Here is an 18,194-nt window from a genome sequence, read left to right as displayed (position 1 = left end):
AGTAGGAAAAAATGTACAGTGAGAATTAAAACAAGAACTACTTTTACTCCAGAGGAAATAAGTGGTGGATTTGTATTAATTGCACATTACACCCTCTCACTGCATCCTGAACCCCTCCCACAAAAACACATACAAGTGTGTATAAGGAGACATATGAGGCCTCACAGCCCTGCAGTGTGAAGGAGGAAGTTGCCTTTCCCACTGCAGGGTGAGTCCTGCTTTCCCAGAAAGTGAAGCCTGCACTCAGTACTCTCCAGACCTATGGGGAGCTGCGGGATTTGTCCCAAGGCACTGTATGGAGCACAACTGTCAGAATGCAGCTAAAAAGGAGTAATTTAGCAAACGTGCCAACCAAGCAGGAATGTGTTCCCTTTCTTCTGCCATTCATTGACATCTACAAGGAAACAGACAGGAAGTCAGACTTCCAGATAATAGCAGTGTTCCTAGTGATGTACCTTGGCTCTGATTTAGAACAGTTCCTCTATGCTCAACCTCATTCCAATGTCTCCTTTTTATTCCGCTCCCTGTGGTGAAAGGGTAAGTGTGCTGTGTTAATAGTAACACAAGTATTTTAAATCAATTTGCATCTGTGTTCTACATGAAAGCTCCCCAGCAAAATAATTACTACTACTATCCCCTCTTCCTTATTCAGATAAGTTATTTTCATTTTAATTAATTGTTTCATATACACCAGTAATGGGGATTAATTTGACATCAAATGAATTAATGGCAAAATCTCCAGTAGATCAGGCCCTTAGTTGTGGATAATAAAATATTCTAGTTTGAGGTGAGATTTTCCTTCTGCAGTGTTAATTAATGTATTTACAAATTCACAAACCACAGGACAACTGGTTTCAAAGGAGATAAGAGAAGAATTTGGAACTGACAAGCAGCAGCACTGTGGGTCACATTCACCCCAGAATAACTCTATTGATTTTCAGTAAAGTTATACAAAGAGTGAAGTTTGCTCTGTACTTAAGGCAGCCAATCAGTAGGTCAGATTCTCCAGGGTCATATTCTGCTTCCATTAAAATCAATGACAGAGTTTTCATTAACTTTATTGGGAGCAGGACAGAGCCCCAATGGGATTGCACGGGTGTAACGGAGAGGAGAATTTGGTGTACTGTCTTGAGCACCTGCAATGGGCAGCAGCATATAGACAGGCAGACACACATTTATTTGATTATGTTAACATTTTAAAGTGAATTTAAAAGGTGGTGAAATAATTTCAATTTTGTAAGGACTTCACTCTTTTACTACAAATAAAAATACATTTCACCTGTCTGATGGGATAACTGTATTGCAGACAAATCTCCACTGTATGGTCTGCACCAGAACCAAACTCAGGTAATCTCATGCCATAGCCACACAATAGTATGAGGTTTCCCATGGCCATGCCTCTATGCTGTGGCCACATCCCCCACTAAAGGCTTATCTACACTTACAACAGTGCTGCTGTGGCACAGCTGTACTAGTGCAGCTGCACTGCTGTAGCGCTTAGTGAAGACGCTACCTACTCCAGCAGGAGAGCTTCTCACATTGGTGAAGATTCTCCACCTCCCCAAGAGTCAGTGGCTATGTCAACGGGAGAAGCCTTCCCATAAAGATAGCATTGTCTACACTGGGAGAGTAGTTTGGTATCATATGATTTTTCACACCTCTGAGCAACTTAGTTATACTGACTAAGTCAGTAATATAGACCAAGCCTAAGTGTGGTGATGGAAGGCAGGGCCATCCTTAGGATTTATGGTGCCCTAGGTGGGATTATTAAACTGGTGCCCCTGTGCCTGTCTTGCTCTTAGCAATACAAACATAAGCTTACACTACTGGAAAACTTGCCACATGCATGTTATTAAAACCAGTTTAACTTAATGAAGCACACTGTAATGCTGATGGACTAGCACTTAAAGCGTAGCACTATAGAAAAAATTCTGAGTTGACAGAATTGGAATGCCAAGTTATATATTTTTTTTAATTGTCAACATTGTTATTGGAAATTTCACGTGAAGAATCTTGAAACAAGGATTTGTTTTTATATAAAAGCAATATTCTGGCTTTGTTGGCGCAATTCCGAATAATGTCATCGTTTGACAAGACGACAAAGTGATGTCTTGATGTGCTGCAAATAGCGAGAGACAGTTCAAGGTTCCGGACCATTCGAGCAGATCAGTTGTTTAAAGAGCTCTAGTTTAGAGAAATCCATTCTCTGGATGGCTGTTACAGGAATTGTCAGTAGAAACAGTGGCACATAACACAAGATAATAGTCAACAAGTTTGTTGGTAGGAGTTAAACTGTACATGGCCACATCGCATTTGCATATGTGGCGAACATGAGACACGTTACCAATTCTTCATACAATTAAGTCGCATTTAAATTCAACAATGATCGCGTGCTTCAGAGGTCTAGGTCAGTGTCCCCACATGTGCACAGAGGGTTGCTAAGGCGCCACGGGGCCCTCAGCAGTGCACCTGACCGTACTGGCTGCGAGGGCAAGCATCTTGCTGAAGATGCCATCTAAAGATTCTGCAGAGACGCGCTCTGATGACCACTTGCCGCGGATAAGGAGTGTCATCCAGCAGCGTCGCCGCGAATTGCCACCGAATTTCGCAGGCATTCGGCGTGTCGTCACGCCTACGGTCCGTTCGTCTGATGAACCGCCAGAATGCTAACAATATTAGGACCACTGCAGCTAGGTCTGACTTGTCATAGTTGCTTCTCGTTTTCCGTATTTCATGATTAATAGTGCTCAGCCTGCCACACTGCTGAGTGAATGGAACCCCAGGCCGACGCAGGATTGAGTGGCTCCGGGGTCTCAGCACGCGCTCAGCTCCACTCAGCCTGGAGTTCCTTGGTCCGCACACAGCGGGTGCTGAGCGGCCGGCAGCAGGACCCGAGTGGCAATGGGCAGCAGTGACCCAGAGCAGCGGCGGCTGAGCCGTCAGCCACCACTGCAGCCATCAAAACATCGCTCGTGTGTCATATTGGCACGTTGGTGCTGTGAGCGTGACGCTACTCTCTATACACTATAAGGAGAATGAGGCATATTAATAGTTGGAGGGCCTCTTTTGGCAGTGGACAGGTATAGGGAAGAGTCAGTCAACATTTTTGTGTTCTCTTGAGAAAACTGGCCCTCCCTTCCATACCAAACTTGTCATAAATAATTGTCAACAACTTTAAATTATTTCTGTTTTTTTTTTAAAAAAAATATTGAAATTTGAATTCAGGAATTGTTAGCATAAGCATTTTTTGGGCGAATAAATTTGGTTAAAATGACAAATTCTAATATGTGCAACACTGAGTACTGTCATTGCCTTGCTCACCCCGCAGTTGCTGTTCCACCAGCCTTTGCTTTCAGTAGAGGTGAGCGAATAGGTGGAAATGTCGATTATCCCAAAATCCACCTTCTTTTGGGCGTGCCAGGGATGTGTAGTGGACACAAGCAGCAGCAACCTCATGCTCGATCACACGCCGAATGGGCACCACCGCCAGGCCCAACTGACCGACGTGTGGTGATGAACGTTATGCACTGAGCACTGATCTCAGAGACGGGGCACTCATGGAGCCACAGCAGCTCATCCTGCCCTGTGCAGCTCCCCCCAGATGAGATGGATCACTGCCAGCCCAGGGGAGAGACATGCTCCTCAGCTAGGGTGACCAGATCCAGATGTCCTGATTTTATAGGGCCAGTCCCGATATTTGGTGCTTTGTCTTATATAGGTACCAATTACCCGCATCCAGGGTGACCAGATAGCAAGTGTGAAAAATCAGGATGGGGTGGGGGAGATAGGAGTCTGTATAAGAAAAAGACCCAAAAATCAGGACTGTCCCTATAAAATCAGGACATCTGGTCACCCTACAGGTGAGTTCCTTCCCATAAGTGCTAGGAAGCAAAGCTAGATTAAGCCCACTGATTAATCTAGCACTTAATCTAGAAACATATTTATAGGAACAGTCCTGATTTTTGGGTCTTTTTCTTATACAGCTAGATTAAGCTCTGCTTCCTAGTGCTAGGAAGCATTAATGCATAATTTTTGCATACACCAAGTGATCTCTGTCCTCTACATTTACCATTCCCCCATCATCTACACACTGTATCAGTGATGATTTCATGTTTTCTTCCAGGTCATTAATTAAAATGATAAATAGTGGATGGCAAAGAACCAATGCCCGCAGGACTGCTTCGAAACACACCCATTCGATGATGATTACCATTTACAATTTCATTTGAGACCCATCAGTTAGCCAGTGTTTAATCCATTTAATGTGTGCCATGTTAATTTTATATCTTTCTAAATTTTTAATCAAAATGTTTTGAAGTAATGAGTTATGTGACTGTGCTTCAAGCACCATACATGATTTGACTGTAACTAATATTCAATTCATTTATTACCAACATTATGGAGCAAAATGTTCAAAATGGTCTCCACTCAGTCTCTGATTCTGCACTTACAATTTTTTGTGTAAAAATGTTGCATCCCCAGAAGCCTGCACACACAAAATTATAAGCACAGGTTTATAGGCCTATTTTTAAAAAATTGCCCACAAAATAATAACATAGTATATCAGGGTACTCATAAGTGCTAGGAAGCAGAGTCCACTGCTTCTTCCGTGCAGGGTACATCCTTACCCCACAAGAATAATATAATAAAATGCCATTAGGATATTAAGCGAATTTCCTTTACACAGGCCTCCTCCGGTTAAGCCATTTTCATGTATGATGTATAATTCTTTGCTAATAAGGATCATCGGATATAATTATAGCTAACAAAGCACTTGTAAGAAAACATAACAGGAAGAAAAGCTGAAGTTTAAGAATCCTCAAACAGATTATCTGACTAAAAATAGGATTTTGAAGTTGGTGGACTATCACATATGAATTACATTCTTCGTATTCTCCGTCCTATCATTCTGTAAGCTTTTTTTTTTAAAACCATAACTGCACATTGCTTATGTGTCATCATGGAGCTGTCTACAATGATGCCCAAGTCCCTTTCCTGAGATGATACAGCTAATTTTGAACTCTAAGGACATTTGACTAGTTTATTTTTCCCCTCTAATGTGCATTACTTTATTTTTATCAACAATAAACCCCATTTGCAAGCATGTTGTCCATTCACCCTCTGAAGTTCCTCAAAGCCCCCCTATGGTCCTGACCAACCTAAATAACTTGGTGTCACCTGCAGATTTTATTACCTCACTCATACGCCTCTCCCCAGATCATAAATAAATGGCTACTAAGTCACATGGGATGTAGTAAAGAATCTTGAGGCACCTGATCATTACCCTTTTGCTTGATGAAAACTGTCCATTTTAATTCTACATTTCATTTTCCATCTCTTAGCCAGCTTTTGATTCATGACAACACTTTGCCTCACACCCATGGCTATTTAGCTTTATTAGTAGTTCCTTGTCCGGGACCTTGTCAAAGGCTTTTTGGAAGTCTAAATAAATCATATCACAAGTTCTCCTTTATCCACTATTTTACTGACATGTTCAAAGAATTCTAAGAGACTAGCAAGGCACAATTTTCCTTTACAGAAACCATGCTAGTTAGACCCTATCGTAACATGATCTCTCATATGTTTTGTCACTCTACTTTTAATTACTATTTCAACCAATTGGCAGGTACAGATGCAGGAATTATCAATCTATAAATTCTCCAGATCATCCCTTTTTAAAATAAGGTACAACATTTACTGTCCTCCACGTACCAGAAAGATGGCTAGGCAGGATGTGTTTTGGGTATCTGAGGGCTAGCAATATTTTGATATGGTTTGTAATGTGTTTTTGATGTTTGATGATCGTATCAGGGGATGTAAAGATTATTACACTGTATTTTTAAATTATGGCAAAGGAATCTGGAAACTGGGATAGGCCTTCTTTTATGTTACTTTATTTAAATTACAGTAAATATGAAAGACTGCATTTGTTTGGAATGTAGGTTTGTGAAAAGTGACCCAAGATGCTTACTCAGGACCAGATTTCAGTAGAACTCTTTGTGGAGTAAGATACTAATCAGCAAGAGTACAGATATCAGAATCTGGCCCTCAGAAGTCATGATAGCAGTAGTAGTTGTTTTCTTAGTACTTATTCAGGCAAAAGCATTTATGTATGATGGTTTTCACACCACACTCATTATCATAGTGTATAAGTTATAACTAAATAAAGACTCCAGGATTTGGTCCACTATGGATTTGTCTTGATATCTGTGTGTCTTAGAAAAAGAATAAAATCTTCCTGAGGACAGTAAGGTATATAACACTTAGACACTGTTACTAAAAAGTATAAAAATCATAGAAAGAAATACTGAGTGTCTGTAATAGGATAGCAACTCCGAAACACCTCACCCTCTCAGCGGGTATTGATCCTTTGGAGAAAGGGTTATGAGGATTCTCCAGTCAATAAAAGTCAAAAATCCTAAAATATCCATTTGTACTCCAATATCCTGCATTTTGGCTAGGAACATACATAATGGGTTATGTTAATTATAGAAATATTCATGGTTTAATCAACTCGGCCAGTAGTGGATAAAAATCCTCCTAATAATAAAAATGAGCCAAAGAATAAAATTGAAGTATCAACTTTGAGAAAGAAACAAATTCTATATGATGGGTGCCTGTGAAAATGTATGCAAATTTGTTATAAATGCAATAAGGGAATTTTACCAGATGGCAAAATTGGGCAGTTCATCATCATCATGTTCTCACACCCACTGAGTTGTTCTAAAACTATTTTTTATGAAACCAAATATAATTGGCTTGTGTTAGTAAACTGCTGAAACAAACCTTGATATTATCTAAAGACCATCTGAAATTCTTTTCATCGCTTATTTGAGGACATCATATGGAAATATGCAGAAGCCATGCAACTTGGACATTATTCTTGGCATTACTGAACCTTATTCAAAATTGTGCTTCTTTCTTCTATTAATTCATTTGCAAAGGACAGTGAGGAATTCCTGCAGGTTCAGACTGACACAAAATTCCCTTTGAGTTTACTGCAGAACTTGGTCTATATAATTATTCACTTCTGAGCACCCAAAAATTAGAGAGGTACCTGATATCTTAAAAATATACTCTCAGTGATCTAATGTCATTAACAAATTCATGGTTTTTTTGGTCATAGTTGAAAGATGTTATAAGAATTATTACTTTTAACATTGGCAGGGTGGTCCATGTGTGTTATTCCTTAAGTATATTATTCTAATTCACTGTCCATGCCTCACCCTCTCTTCTATAATCTTGTATTTTAAACTACAAGGTAAGACCCCAATCCTGTAAAGAGAACTACCAAAGTGGAGACCCATTAGTTCCATCTGGGTGCAGGAATCCATCTGTGCCATATCAAGGCCTAAATGTACATTAAACCCATAAAGAACAGCAGCATTTTAAAGCCTCAAAATTTTGCTCTCAATTGCAATGAAAATTTATTTTTAAATTAATTTGTTATTGCTTAATGTTGGCATTCTTGAGGATTCCTTGTTGATTATACAAGACATTCAGTGCTTATTATTCCTCACTACATTTTAAAAGCACAGAAATTGTCAATAACATGTCAGAATAGTGACCAAAGGAATCTCTGAACCCTGAGGAGATGTGAAAATACAGATATTCTGTCATATTTTAGGACAGACAGTTATAATCATGGTGTACCAGAGGTAAAACTTTTTTCCCAGGGTAGTGTTTTTTTCTTTAAGTCTGATTTCTATCTATTTTTAAATTAACCTCCCATCCCCAAATATACATGTTTCTTAGGCAATTGCTTTTTAAAATCTGTAGATCTGTTTCAAGCAGCACAGGAATTGTAGGTAAGAGCATTTATATATTTACATGATTTGGAAAAATCTAAAAACAGAATGTTGAAACCTTATGAAATAAAATTGTTTTGTAACATAATTTATAGTCATTGGTGCTAATACAAACATTTCAAAATCAATTATGTATTCAATTATTGGTCCTGCTGTCAAAAGATTTCATCTTAACAAGGTGAAGTCTGCAGAGTGTCTGGTTAAAAAACACCACCACGCACTGTGCATGCCTTAGGCATCATTTTTCACATACCTCAAGAAAAGAAGATTCCAGGAGCTATTTTAGAGCAAAATTGATTTCTGGCTCTTTTAATCCTGACAATCTGTGTTTTTAAATATTGAAGGGAAAACCCCACAAGCCTGCATGTTGATGTCTTATCACTCTTTGAGAGCTTGTGCTTAAATGTTCACTCTCTTACACATATGTCAAAGCTCAGATCCAGGCATTCACATGGTGTAAATCTACAAACTCCTACCCATGCACATAGGATGATTTGTATGAGTAAGCATGGTAAATGTAGGAAAAGTCATAATCAAACTGTTCTCTGTGGAACACTGGTGGTCCACAGAGCACTGGATGGTGGCCCTGAGCATCTCCAAAAGTTGGTTGGTCACATACTACTATCTCCTCCTCCTCTTCCAAATGTTCATTGAAAGAAAGGTTGGCAGGACTATGAAAGCAGGTGAAACAAAGATGAAGAGCCAGCCTAGCTGCCTGCCCTAGGAGGAGACAATGTTACATAAGAGGTGGTGAGAAAACAGGAGCAGGCAGCAGTGAAGTTTGTAGAGGAAAACAGTGGGAGAGGAAGGGACAGAACAGATCAGATGGGAGGTGGAGATGAAATGAAGAGCTAAGTTGACATGATTAACTTTCTTCACAAAGAACAAAACGTTAAACTAAAAGAGAGCTAAAAATACCAAAATACTTTCCTAGTGTTACTTTTCTATGTAAGCAGTTGCTATAGCTGCAAAAGAGTTGTAATGCTAATGTAAACGGAGGTTGTCTGTGATCAAGAATGGAAGGGGAGGAAATCTGTTCAATCCTGAATAGGAGGAGGAGAACTATACAGCTGTATATGGGAGGAGACAGGTTTGTAAGACACACTGTCAAATGTGGTCCATACTGTGAAAAAAATTGAGAACCTGTGGCTTAGGTTTTTTTCTTTTTGAATTTGGTAAAAGCAGCTAGATCCTTAAGACTCAAGCAGACAGGAAACAATTCTGTTCTTGAATACTCCTAGAACCTTCTCCCCACCCTCGACAGGTTTAAAACAATATCTGGTACAGTGTCCCTTCCGTGAAGTGCAAATTTCACTATAACCTTGCACAAATTATTATAAACTTTATTTTTCATTAGTTTATAACTAGTGATATGACATCACTTATTTCAATGGAATTACTCTTGATTTACAGTGGCGTAAGCACATTCAGAATCAAGCCCCTGTGGAAAGTGATCAGAATGGGAAATTAAGGCTTAGTCTATACTACAATTAGGTCGACATAAAGCATCTTACTTTAACCTAATTATGTCAGTGTCTACACTACAGCCTTGTCCCACCAATGTAAGAGCCCCTACGATATATGACAAGTATAGGGCTTATGTTGGTGTAGTTAGGGCGAGGCAACGTGTGTGTAAACACTGTGTTACTCACATCCACAATTAGCTCTCTTGTCAGCTTCAGGGCTTCAGCAGAGTCGTGAAATTGACAAGAAAGCCAGGCAGCTAGAGCCCAGTTGCCCTCCACTACCCTGGAGAGCTGGGTCCCGGACCCAGTTCCTGGCTGAGAGCCAGGGTGAGAAGCCTGGGTGGTTATACCCTACTCCCAGCTGGGAGCTAGGGCGAGAAGCCCAGGCGACTGGACCCTGCTCTGGTTGAGCATCAGGGAGGCAAGAAACTCTGGATGACTTCTTCCCTGCCCCCACACTCACCTGGGAATGTTGGCTGTTTTGTCAATTTCATGGCTCCAGCATGAAATTGAGCCTGAAATTGACAAAAGTGCCCAGCTCCTGGTGGGAGGCAAGCGAGGGGGAAGAGAGGACCCAAGACGCCCCAATAGCTGGATCCCATTCCCTACAGGGAACAAGGAGGCAAGAAGCCCCAGGTGGTTTCGTCCACTCCTGGCAGGGAACAGGGAGCCAGTGGGCAGGACAAGCCCGCTAGGAGCCTGGAAGCCTATGGGGCAGATGGGCTTCCAGTAGGGAGCTGTCAGTGGAACTGAGCGACCGGGCTCTCAGATCCCCACACTGCCCCTCTTAGGTTAGTATAAGTGCTCCTTGTGAGGATGCACACCACTGAACCAAGCAGAGTAGTATGGCTGTTAATTGGCCTAATATAGGTCGATTTAAGTTTTTATTGTAGACACGCCCTAAGTCTTCTGCATGATACGGCAGACACATAGCTGAAATATAAAACCCTTTTTTCAACCTAGCTTTCCCAAAATATTACTACCAACAAAATTCTATTAACTAAGGGACGGGAGGGGGGTGGGCATGGGAGAGAGATTGAGAAGAGACCTGTCTATTCACACATACATGTAAATTGCTCAGATTCCACAGCGATGGGCATGGTATAATAGAAAGACAGAACGCTGAACTGATTTAAATTTAAGTTTGTTAATCAAAGTGAGTCCAGCTCAAAGCTGAGAAGCTATGCAAGGGAACTTATTACTATTCTGCTGCCTATGTTGTATCTGTCCTCTGGAAAAATAAAGGACTTCAGACTCTAATTCTGTCCACCTGGCATATATTATGAGCATTAAATTCTCTAAATAAAGTGTTTAAATAGTGCACAGGACTGCTCTCATCATTTACAGCAACACTTCAGTATATCAAGAAAGAACTTCACCATATAAACTACACAACAGATTCAAACGTGTAATAAGTTACTTTAAAAGACTTCCCAATTACCCAAGAGCATATTAGAGGGTTTGCAATACATAAAAACAAAGATGTGTATGCCAGAATACAAGGCACAGCCCAACAACAGTCTTCCAGCCGCATATGTTTCATAATCTCAAAAAACAACTTTTGCAAAAGGTGTTATGACATCAATAGACAAGAGACAGACTGTGGAGTTACAGATGACATGTTGCTATAATAATCCTATTATTTTGTGTTTTTCATGCTTCTCATGTTCCAAGCACTTTCCAAAAACACTGTATAATCAAGCTTCACAACACAGTGAGGTAAGAAGTATTACCATCCCCATTTTCCAGATTTTAAAAAATTGGAAGCAAAGAAATCAAGTGAGTTGTTTAAGACTTTAAAGGAGTCAGCACTGGAAATATTAAGCAGGATTCTTGATTCTCATGCTCAGATCACTAGACCACCACCCCACATCCCCAACTGTTCGACACACACTATTTTTAACCATCCACTCTCAGCCTCATTAACTCTCCAAAACTACCCACCTGTAAAGATGATTATTGTTATTATTCTTTGAAGATAATTATTCCTTGCTATTTTCATTAGCAAAACAAAAGAAAACACCTTCTTCGGTGTTTCCCAAAATCAAAGAAAGTTATACATGCACTGACTGTGTCTCTCAGCACATAACTGCAGATTTTATCTGGTGTGTTTATTATACGTTTGGTTTTGGCTGCTTTTTAAATATGCTGCTGCTGTACTAATCAGACAAAAGAAAACAACAACAAACAGGACTACTCAGAAAAACTTCTAAATAACTGTCCAGATGTGACAAGGTAGACAGTACCCCTTTATTGCCGACTACCGGACTTTGTTTCTGAAGTAACATCCCATTTATACAAAGCTTATTATAAGATGTACATTCCTAGATTCTTCATAGCACCTTTACAGGGTTACTGCTGTTATTACAATGAAGACTGTTTCAGTATTTCAACTTTCAGCTAACTAGATCTGGAAGTTGAACTCAGAATGCCCTATTGAAGTTTACCGTGTTAAGCACTGAGGGCAATATGTTCCTCTCCTGTGGAGAAACAAGGAAATATGTGAGGCATCAGAAGCACAGAAACTGTGCTACATCCCATCCCACTGTTTCAGCATGCCAGGGTGCTTGTCAGAAGAAGTGACATGAATCAAAATCCATGCATAGGCTATAGGTCAGTAGGGAAACACTCTAGAAACCACACAGATCACAAGCTTAACATGGCCTCCTTACAGCGTCATGTTCCACTCATAGCCCAGCAGTGTCAGCATTCTTTTTTCCAAGGCTCTTCTGCCATTGATTCCACTTATGGTTCTCAGAATACTTTGAACAAAATAATGCTATGCTTTCTTTGCACATAATATCTGAAGTTTGGGCTGTAAATACACAAGAGCTAATAATCATCAACATGACTTTTCCTTACCAACTCAGGCCCTTTCCACACATCTGCAGAACTTGTGATGTGTGTATTTCTGCTTTCATTAAGTTGGAGTGATGTGTCATAGTCCAGGGGTACTTTCTGTGCCAGGTATTTTTCCTGTTTCTACAGCATTTTTCACCACACAAGCCATGGAAGCATCTGAACCTAGCTAGCAGTGTTTTCAGTGCATCCCATTCTTCCTGCTTCCCTGGAAAGAAATCACATCTTCAAGAAGATTCACATTCACACAAGCACCCCAAAACAAAAAATCCAAAAACCACTGACCTCTCACTAGCTGGTTTCCAGTACATTTATCTAGACCCTTCCTGAAGAGTATATGGCCCCCTCCTGGTGTCTTTGATATTGTAGCAAGAGGGAAACCTACTAAAAGATGAGGGGGAAGGATTAACTTCAACGGACCTATGACAGTTTACGCCAGCTGAGGGTTTGCCTCATGGTGTTCATTGGATCATGAAATTATGGACATTTTCCTATATATGCTTATGAAAACACAGTGAGCAGCTAGTCATAAAATGATAGCACGATGATAGCAGCTGACTGGGAGAAAAGCAGAATGGAAATGCCCACTTTTATTTTTTTAAATCGAAGATGCATCTAAGGAAGCCTTAGTCGTGTTTGGTCCGAAAACATAAGTTTTATGTGACAAGTTAAGCCCTTGTAATCAGCACGTCTTCCATCTGAAAGGCTATTATAAAGTGTTCTTATTTATTTCATGTTCCTCTTCTCCTCTCTTTGCTCTTGTTTTACAAAAGGAACTCCCAAATATGGAATTCATCCTTCACATTCTCATAAATTACAACAGGTAATGTTACTCTGCTAGCTCTCCTAAATCTGCTATTTAATTCCTGAATATTTGAAGTATGTTACTGTGTAACATGGTGGTGGTTTTATGGTGTTTCTTCATGTAGAAGAAGTGAGCAGAAATCCATATAAGTATGGGACATAATTGTCCTCATCATAAATATTTATAGAAAATAATTGTGTACTCTTAGTTATAGTCACTGAAGGTCTAGCAAAAAAGTGAACATCTACCTTAATTATATCTAATATACATACTCAGTTTGCAGTGAATACATTTCCTGGATGAGTTTATTTTATTTTGTCCTGTTGCTTTACCCATGGCACATCCAGACAAACCTGGATGTACTTCCATGCTCAAAGCCTGATTCTGGCACCCTTCCTTACATTGGGTGGAACTTTACTACTGAAGTAGTCCGATTGACTTCAACAGAATTACCACTCAACAGGAATAAGGGAGTAGAATCAGACCAAGAAAGAATTGAAATTTAGGATATAATCCTAAAAGATGCTGAACATCCATCATTCCTATTAACTTCAGTGGGTACTCAGCAATGGGTAATCAGACTATTATAGTATTTAGGGAAGCTCAAACATAGAAAATTTTCAGTGAAACTTTTTCAGGGGTATCAGTTTCATTTTGATACATGGAAAATTACTCATGTATACACAATGATTGGAAAAGAACCCTCAAATATATGATACAAATCCAATATACAATGGTATGTATGTTGCATTTGGGTTTTCACAAAGTTACTGTACCTTCCAAAACTAAAGGTGATATTCAGTGTGTAGAGAAATATGAAGGTGATTCCGTTTAAGATTAATGGGAACTATACACACGTAAATCTATCATGCATCTATCTATGTATCTTGGGAGTTACGTGGTTCTCATTACTATTAACTGAGCACTTAAGGAAGAGTAAGATCCTAAGAAAGAAAATGGCTCATTTTTAAATCATTATAATGACTGAATATATATTCATGGATGATTTTGCATGAAATATTAAATTGGACCCAAATAGTCACCTGCTTTCTGCCTTCTCAAAAGTAAAATAAAATGGAACAAAAAAGAAAGCTGACATTTAACACAATCAAGCTCTCTTTCAGCCACAACTCCTTTTTTTTCTACCTATGATACTTATTTAAAACTCACACATGCATAATTTTATAAAATGAAACAAAAAATACAAAAAACCTACAAACATTTCACTTCAAAGAGTGTAAACAAAAACATTTCTTATGAAATAAAAAATGAATGAAATCTCACTTAAAACCCTGTCCCAGAAAACATCAAAAGAATTCAGATCAATTGTGGTCAAAATGTAGATAACTGTCTTTTTTTATACAAAGTTTCTTGCATGTTTTTAATTGGAGTAAATTAAGATTTGTTTGCAGCTGATTCTGCTGTTTTTGAACTTGTACATTCCTCAGCTTTATGCAAAGAATATTAGCAATTCACACCTCAGAAAGGAATAGTTTTGAGATTAGAAAAACACAGTGTCTGCAAATTTGGCATATATTCACCGCATTCTCCTCAAATTCAGCAAACTCACATACACACAGAGAACACAACCTTTGGCTGAACTAGGTTTCAGGCTACAGAATACCTAATCAATGCAAAGGAGACAGCTACAAAACCAAAGCACTTATTTTACACCAATGTTGATGTGAATCAACAACCACGACTCAGAATAAGTGTCCACAACAAATTTTGCAAGTCACAAGGTACACTCTTTCCTTTAAGTAACTTGTGAGCTTGCTCCTAGTCCTAATGAAGTCAATGAGCATTTTGCAATTAACTTTAATGGAAGTAGTTTTGGACCTGATATTATTTTACTCAAACCACTTACAGAACCTTTCCTATAAACCTAAAACCAGTGTCACCCAGTCAGCAAATACTATAGAAAACCAGGTCTTCCCTTTGCAAAAGGAAATGACAGAAGTCTAACTAGGAATAAAGAAAGGAGGTTATTTCTAGAGACAGAGAGGGCTGCGGGAGCGGAGGGGAGTGGGGCCATTTGACCCAGGCCCTGGGCTCCACAGGGGCCATCACAAGAATATAGTATTGCAACTTTTTTTATGGAAGGGGTCCCCGAAAATGCTTTGCCACAGGCCCCCTGAATCCTCTGGGCAGCCCTGGAGACAGATCAGTACACAGGAAACAGACAGCCCGGATTTCTATTTGGCTGTGGCTGTCAATCTGACTACACTGAACCACAACAAATACTAGCCGATTATATAGTGAATACAACCAACGAATGTGGTTTAAATGTAGCAGTCCCTCGACCCCCTTCCATTCACTCTCCTCTCCAGCTCTGTCAATTAAGCATTGGCATAAATACACATAGGGAAACCAGTCTGAAGATACCATCCAATGGACCATCAAAGTCAATCCACAAAAAGAGCTGCTCTTTAACTAAGAGCTCGGCACAATTGTGATGGAAAGCCGGGAGGCACTTGCAACTGGTAGCCAAGGATAGGGAAAGAGAGGCCGCCCATTGGAGGTGGCTCTTTAGGGCAAGACCAAGACACTCACAAGGGAAGTGTATTGCTTCTAGTAATCGCTCAACGTGCGCTGGCCGTTAACAATGGAAGAGAGAGACGGGTCAAGAAACAGGTTGAAAGAGAGACAGCCAGACAGGCTGCTGAAAGGAGGAGGGGGGCACAGGAACTCTCCTCAGCGGTGGCAGCCTACAGCATGTGCGAGCAGCAGCCAGGAGGGTTTGCTGCTGCTACCCCGGCCGCTCAAGCAGAAGCCAACAAACCTACAGCGCGGGCTGTGGGGCCCGATGCTGCCTTTCTGGACGGCCAACATTCCTCCTGACTTCAAAGGATAGTTTTGATTGTGCAAGGAAGGCAGGCACACGTTAGAGCTACTCTCACTGGAATCATCCACTTTTAATATTTAAAGTGGCCTTGAAACTTCTAAGTTCTTCTCAGCTGTTCCCAAATCAAGTGGCTGCGATGGGAAGCATTAACAATATTGAGTTGTAAATAAAAGTGGGGCGAGAGGGTGTGCTGAAGGGGTTGCACTTAGCGATCAGCCCCATGGACCAGTTATTCTGATAGCGCTACAGCAAGGAATGAGCTTGTGTGGAGTAGCCTCTCTACAGGCTTCCTTTCTATCCAACCCAAGACTGCAGTGATTGGAAACGCCTCCCGGAGAGCAGGGGAAATAAGCCCAATTCTGGGATTCAAGGCTTTCTAATAAATCATGGCAGGGGAGAAAAAAAAGAAGCAGCTGCTGAAAAGTGCACTCAAAGCACTTTGTCGTCCAAGTACAGTTGTAAAGTGCAAGGAAAGTGGAAACTCTAAGCCCTGAGAAAGCAGGTCTGTAGAAGTCCCACCGAGTGACACAGCAAAGCACTTGAGCCCAACTCCACTTGCTGCTGCCTCCCAGACTTCCCCTTGGCCTCGCCTTCCAAAGAAGAGGAAACAGGTGAGCTCCCAGCTTACACACACATCGGAAGGAAAAAGAGACAAAGTCACCACCTGGGGGAGGGAGTATGTGTGTATGTGGGGTGGGGGGAGATCAGTTTTAGCCTTGGAAGTCACTTACCGGCTTTACAAGGATCCTTATAATCTATCGCCTCAGCTTTATCCTCTTCATTGAAATCGTAAGTGTAGTCATAATCAAGGCCAGAGCAGGAGGAGAGCTTCCCCCAGGCAGTCAACCCAGCCAGCCACAACGCCACCCTCCAGCAAAGCATTTTCATCCTCTACCACAGAGGTGGGCAAGGGTGCTGTCCACGCTGGACCGATACAGGAAGGCAAGGGATGGAGGGAAAATTTCTCTTCTCCACCTAAAGGCTCCGCTGAGATGCTGTGGTCTCTAGGTGTTCCCAGTCATGTGGGCATACCATAGAGAAGGACAATGTTGCTTCCCCTTCTCCACCCCCTCCTCTTGCAGGGGAGAAGTTGACGGGTGGGTGGGCGCAGGGGAAGGGGGTGTATTCTGACTAGGGATCTCGCCTGTCAGGGCGTCTTCTCGCCTCTGTCAGCCCCCAGACAAACTTTCCACCGCTGCTGCCAGGGCGCCGGGGCCACGGCAAGTAGGATCCTTTCCGCCGCCTGCCTCCTCCCGAGCGCTCCGCCGCTCCCGTTGCTGCTGCGGGTAGATGAATCCGGTGTGCACATCGGCAAACTGCCACCGGGAGAAAAAGAGAGAGAGAAGAGGGGTGCTAACAATAATTTCCACTACAGTGATGGGAAGCAGCAGCAGTGAGGAAAACAGAGAGAGAACGAGAGAAAAAGTGCAAGGGCTTCCCCCCTTCCCTCTGTCTCTCTGCTGTCCCCCCCAAGCCTCCCTCCCAGCTTATAATAACCTTACAGGCAACTAACAATCGTCAGCATCCTGCTTACTTATTCATACAATCAGGGTCAGGATCCCGGCTGCTTCTGATCTGCTCTCTTGATAGTCTTATGAAAACACATACGCACTCACTATATGCCTCTCTGTCCATATAGCTTTCTCTATAGATAAGCAATGCATGATAATTTTTTAATGGGGGAGAAATCTTGCGAGAATCAGATAAAACACCACACGGGTCAACTCTCAGCAGCGAAGGAGACTCGGGGGAATCCGTGAGGATGAGGTGAAGATGAACAATCACTGCAATCTTCCCCCCGTCTCTAAAGAAGTGCCTGTGTGTTTCTCCCTCTGCTGCGGCCGTGCAGCTTTCGCCCCATGAGCTGGGGGAGTTTAAGCGTCCATGGTTTGTTTAAAAACGGGCAGGAGATATAAAAGGTCCATTGATCTCCAAAGTTCACCCAAGGAGCTGGGGAAGCAGTTCCAAAATGAAAGTAAAAAAATTAAAAATTAAAAGGCAAATGCAACGTAAAATTACAGATTGCAACAGGCAATGCTAAGCTCTTGCAGTCCGGCTTTGCTTTTTTCACGTGGATCTCTGAAGGAGAGTTGTAAAAAGGTTTATTTTCAAAAGTTCCCGTAGAAGCAGCAGACGTAGCAGCGCCAGCTCGCTCTCTTCCTCCCTTGCCTTCAATATGTGACTTTGTGTAATTCAGCTTGATCATTCAGTCACTCGCAGTCGGTGAGGGTGATTGTTGGTTGGTGGGTGGTGGTTGTTTTTTTTAAAGCCAGAGCGGACGGATCAACACGCAAAGTCTCCTTTCAGCCGATCAACCTGGAGAAAGAAAACGTGCTACTGGAATAAAAATAAAGCCATAAAAATACCATGTGTTCATTTAACTCCCCCTCTGAGACAGAGTGATTCCGATC

General features: G+C 41.2%; 1 protein-coding gene across 2 annotated transcripts in view; it reads right to left on the bottom strand.

The window, feature by feature from the left end:
• Positions 1-16,693, bottom strand: part of TLL1 (tolloid like 1) — a 195,812-nt gene extending 179,119 nt beyond the window's left edge. For both annotated transcript variants that reach the window (XM_075066357.1, XM_032785269.1), the window contains exon 1: positions 16,515-16,693. In XM_075066357.1, the coding sequence (XP_074922458.1) occupies positions 16,515-16,671 (157 nt within the window). In that variant the 5' untranslated portion in view covers positions 16,672-16,693. The remainder of the gene's footprint in view (positions 1-16,514) is intronic.
• Between the last annotated feature and the right edge of the window lie 1,501 nt (positions 16,694-18,194).

Source organism: Chelonoidis abingdonii, chromosome 5 (genome assembly GCF_003597395.2).
Source record: "Chelonoidis abingdonii isolate Lonesome George chromosome 5, CheloAbing_2.0, whole genome shotgun sequence".
In the NCBI taxonomy this organism is placed as follows: domain Eukaryota; kingdom Metazoa; phylum Chordata; order Testudines; family Testudinidae; genus Chelonoidis; species Chelonoidis abingdonii.
Note: the sequence above shows the minus strand (reverse complement) of the source record. Positions and strands in the feature narration are given on the sequence as shown.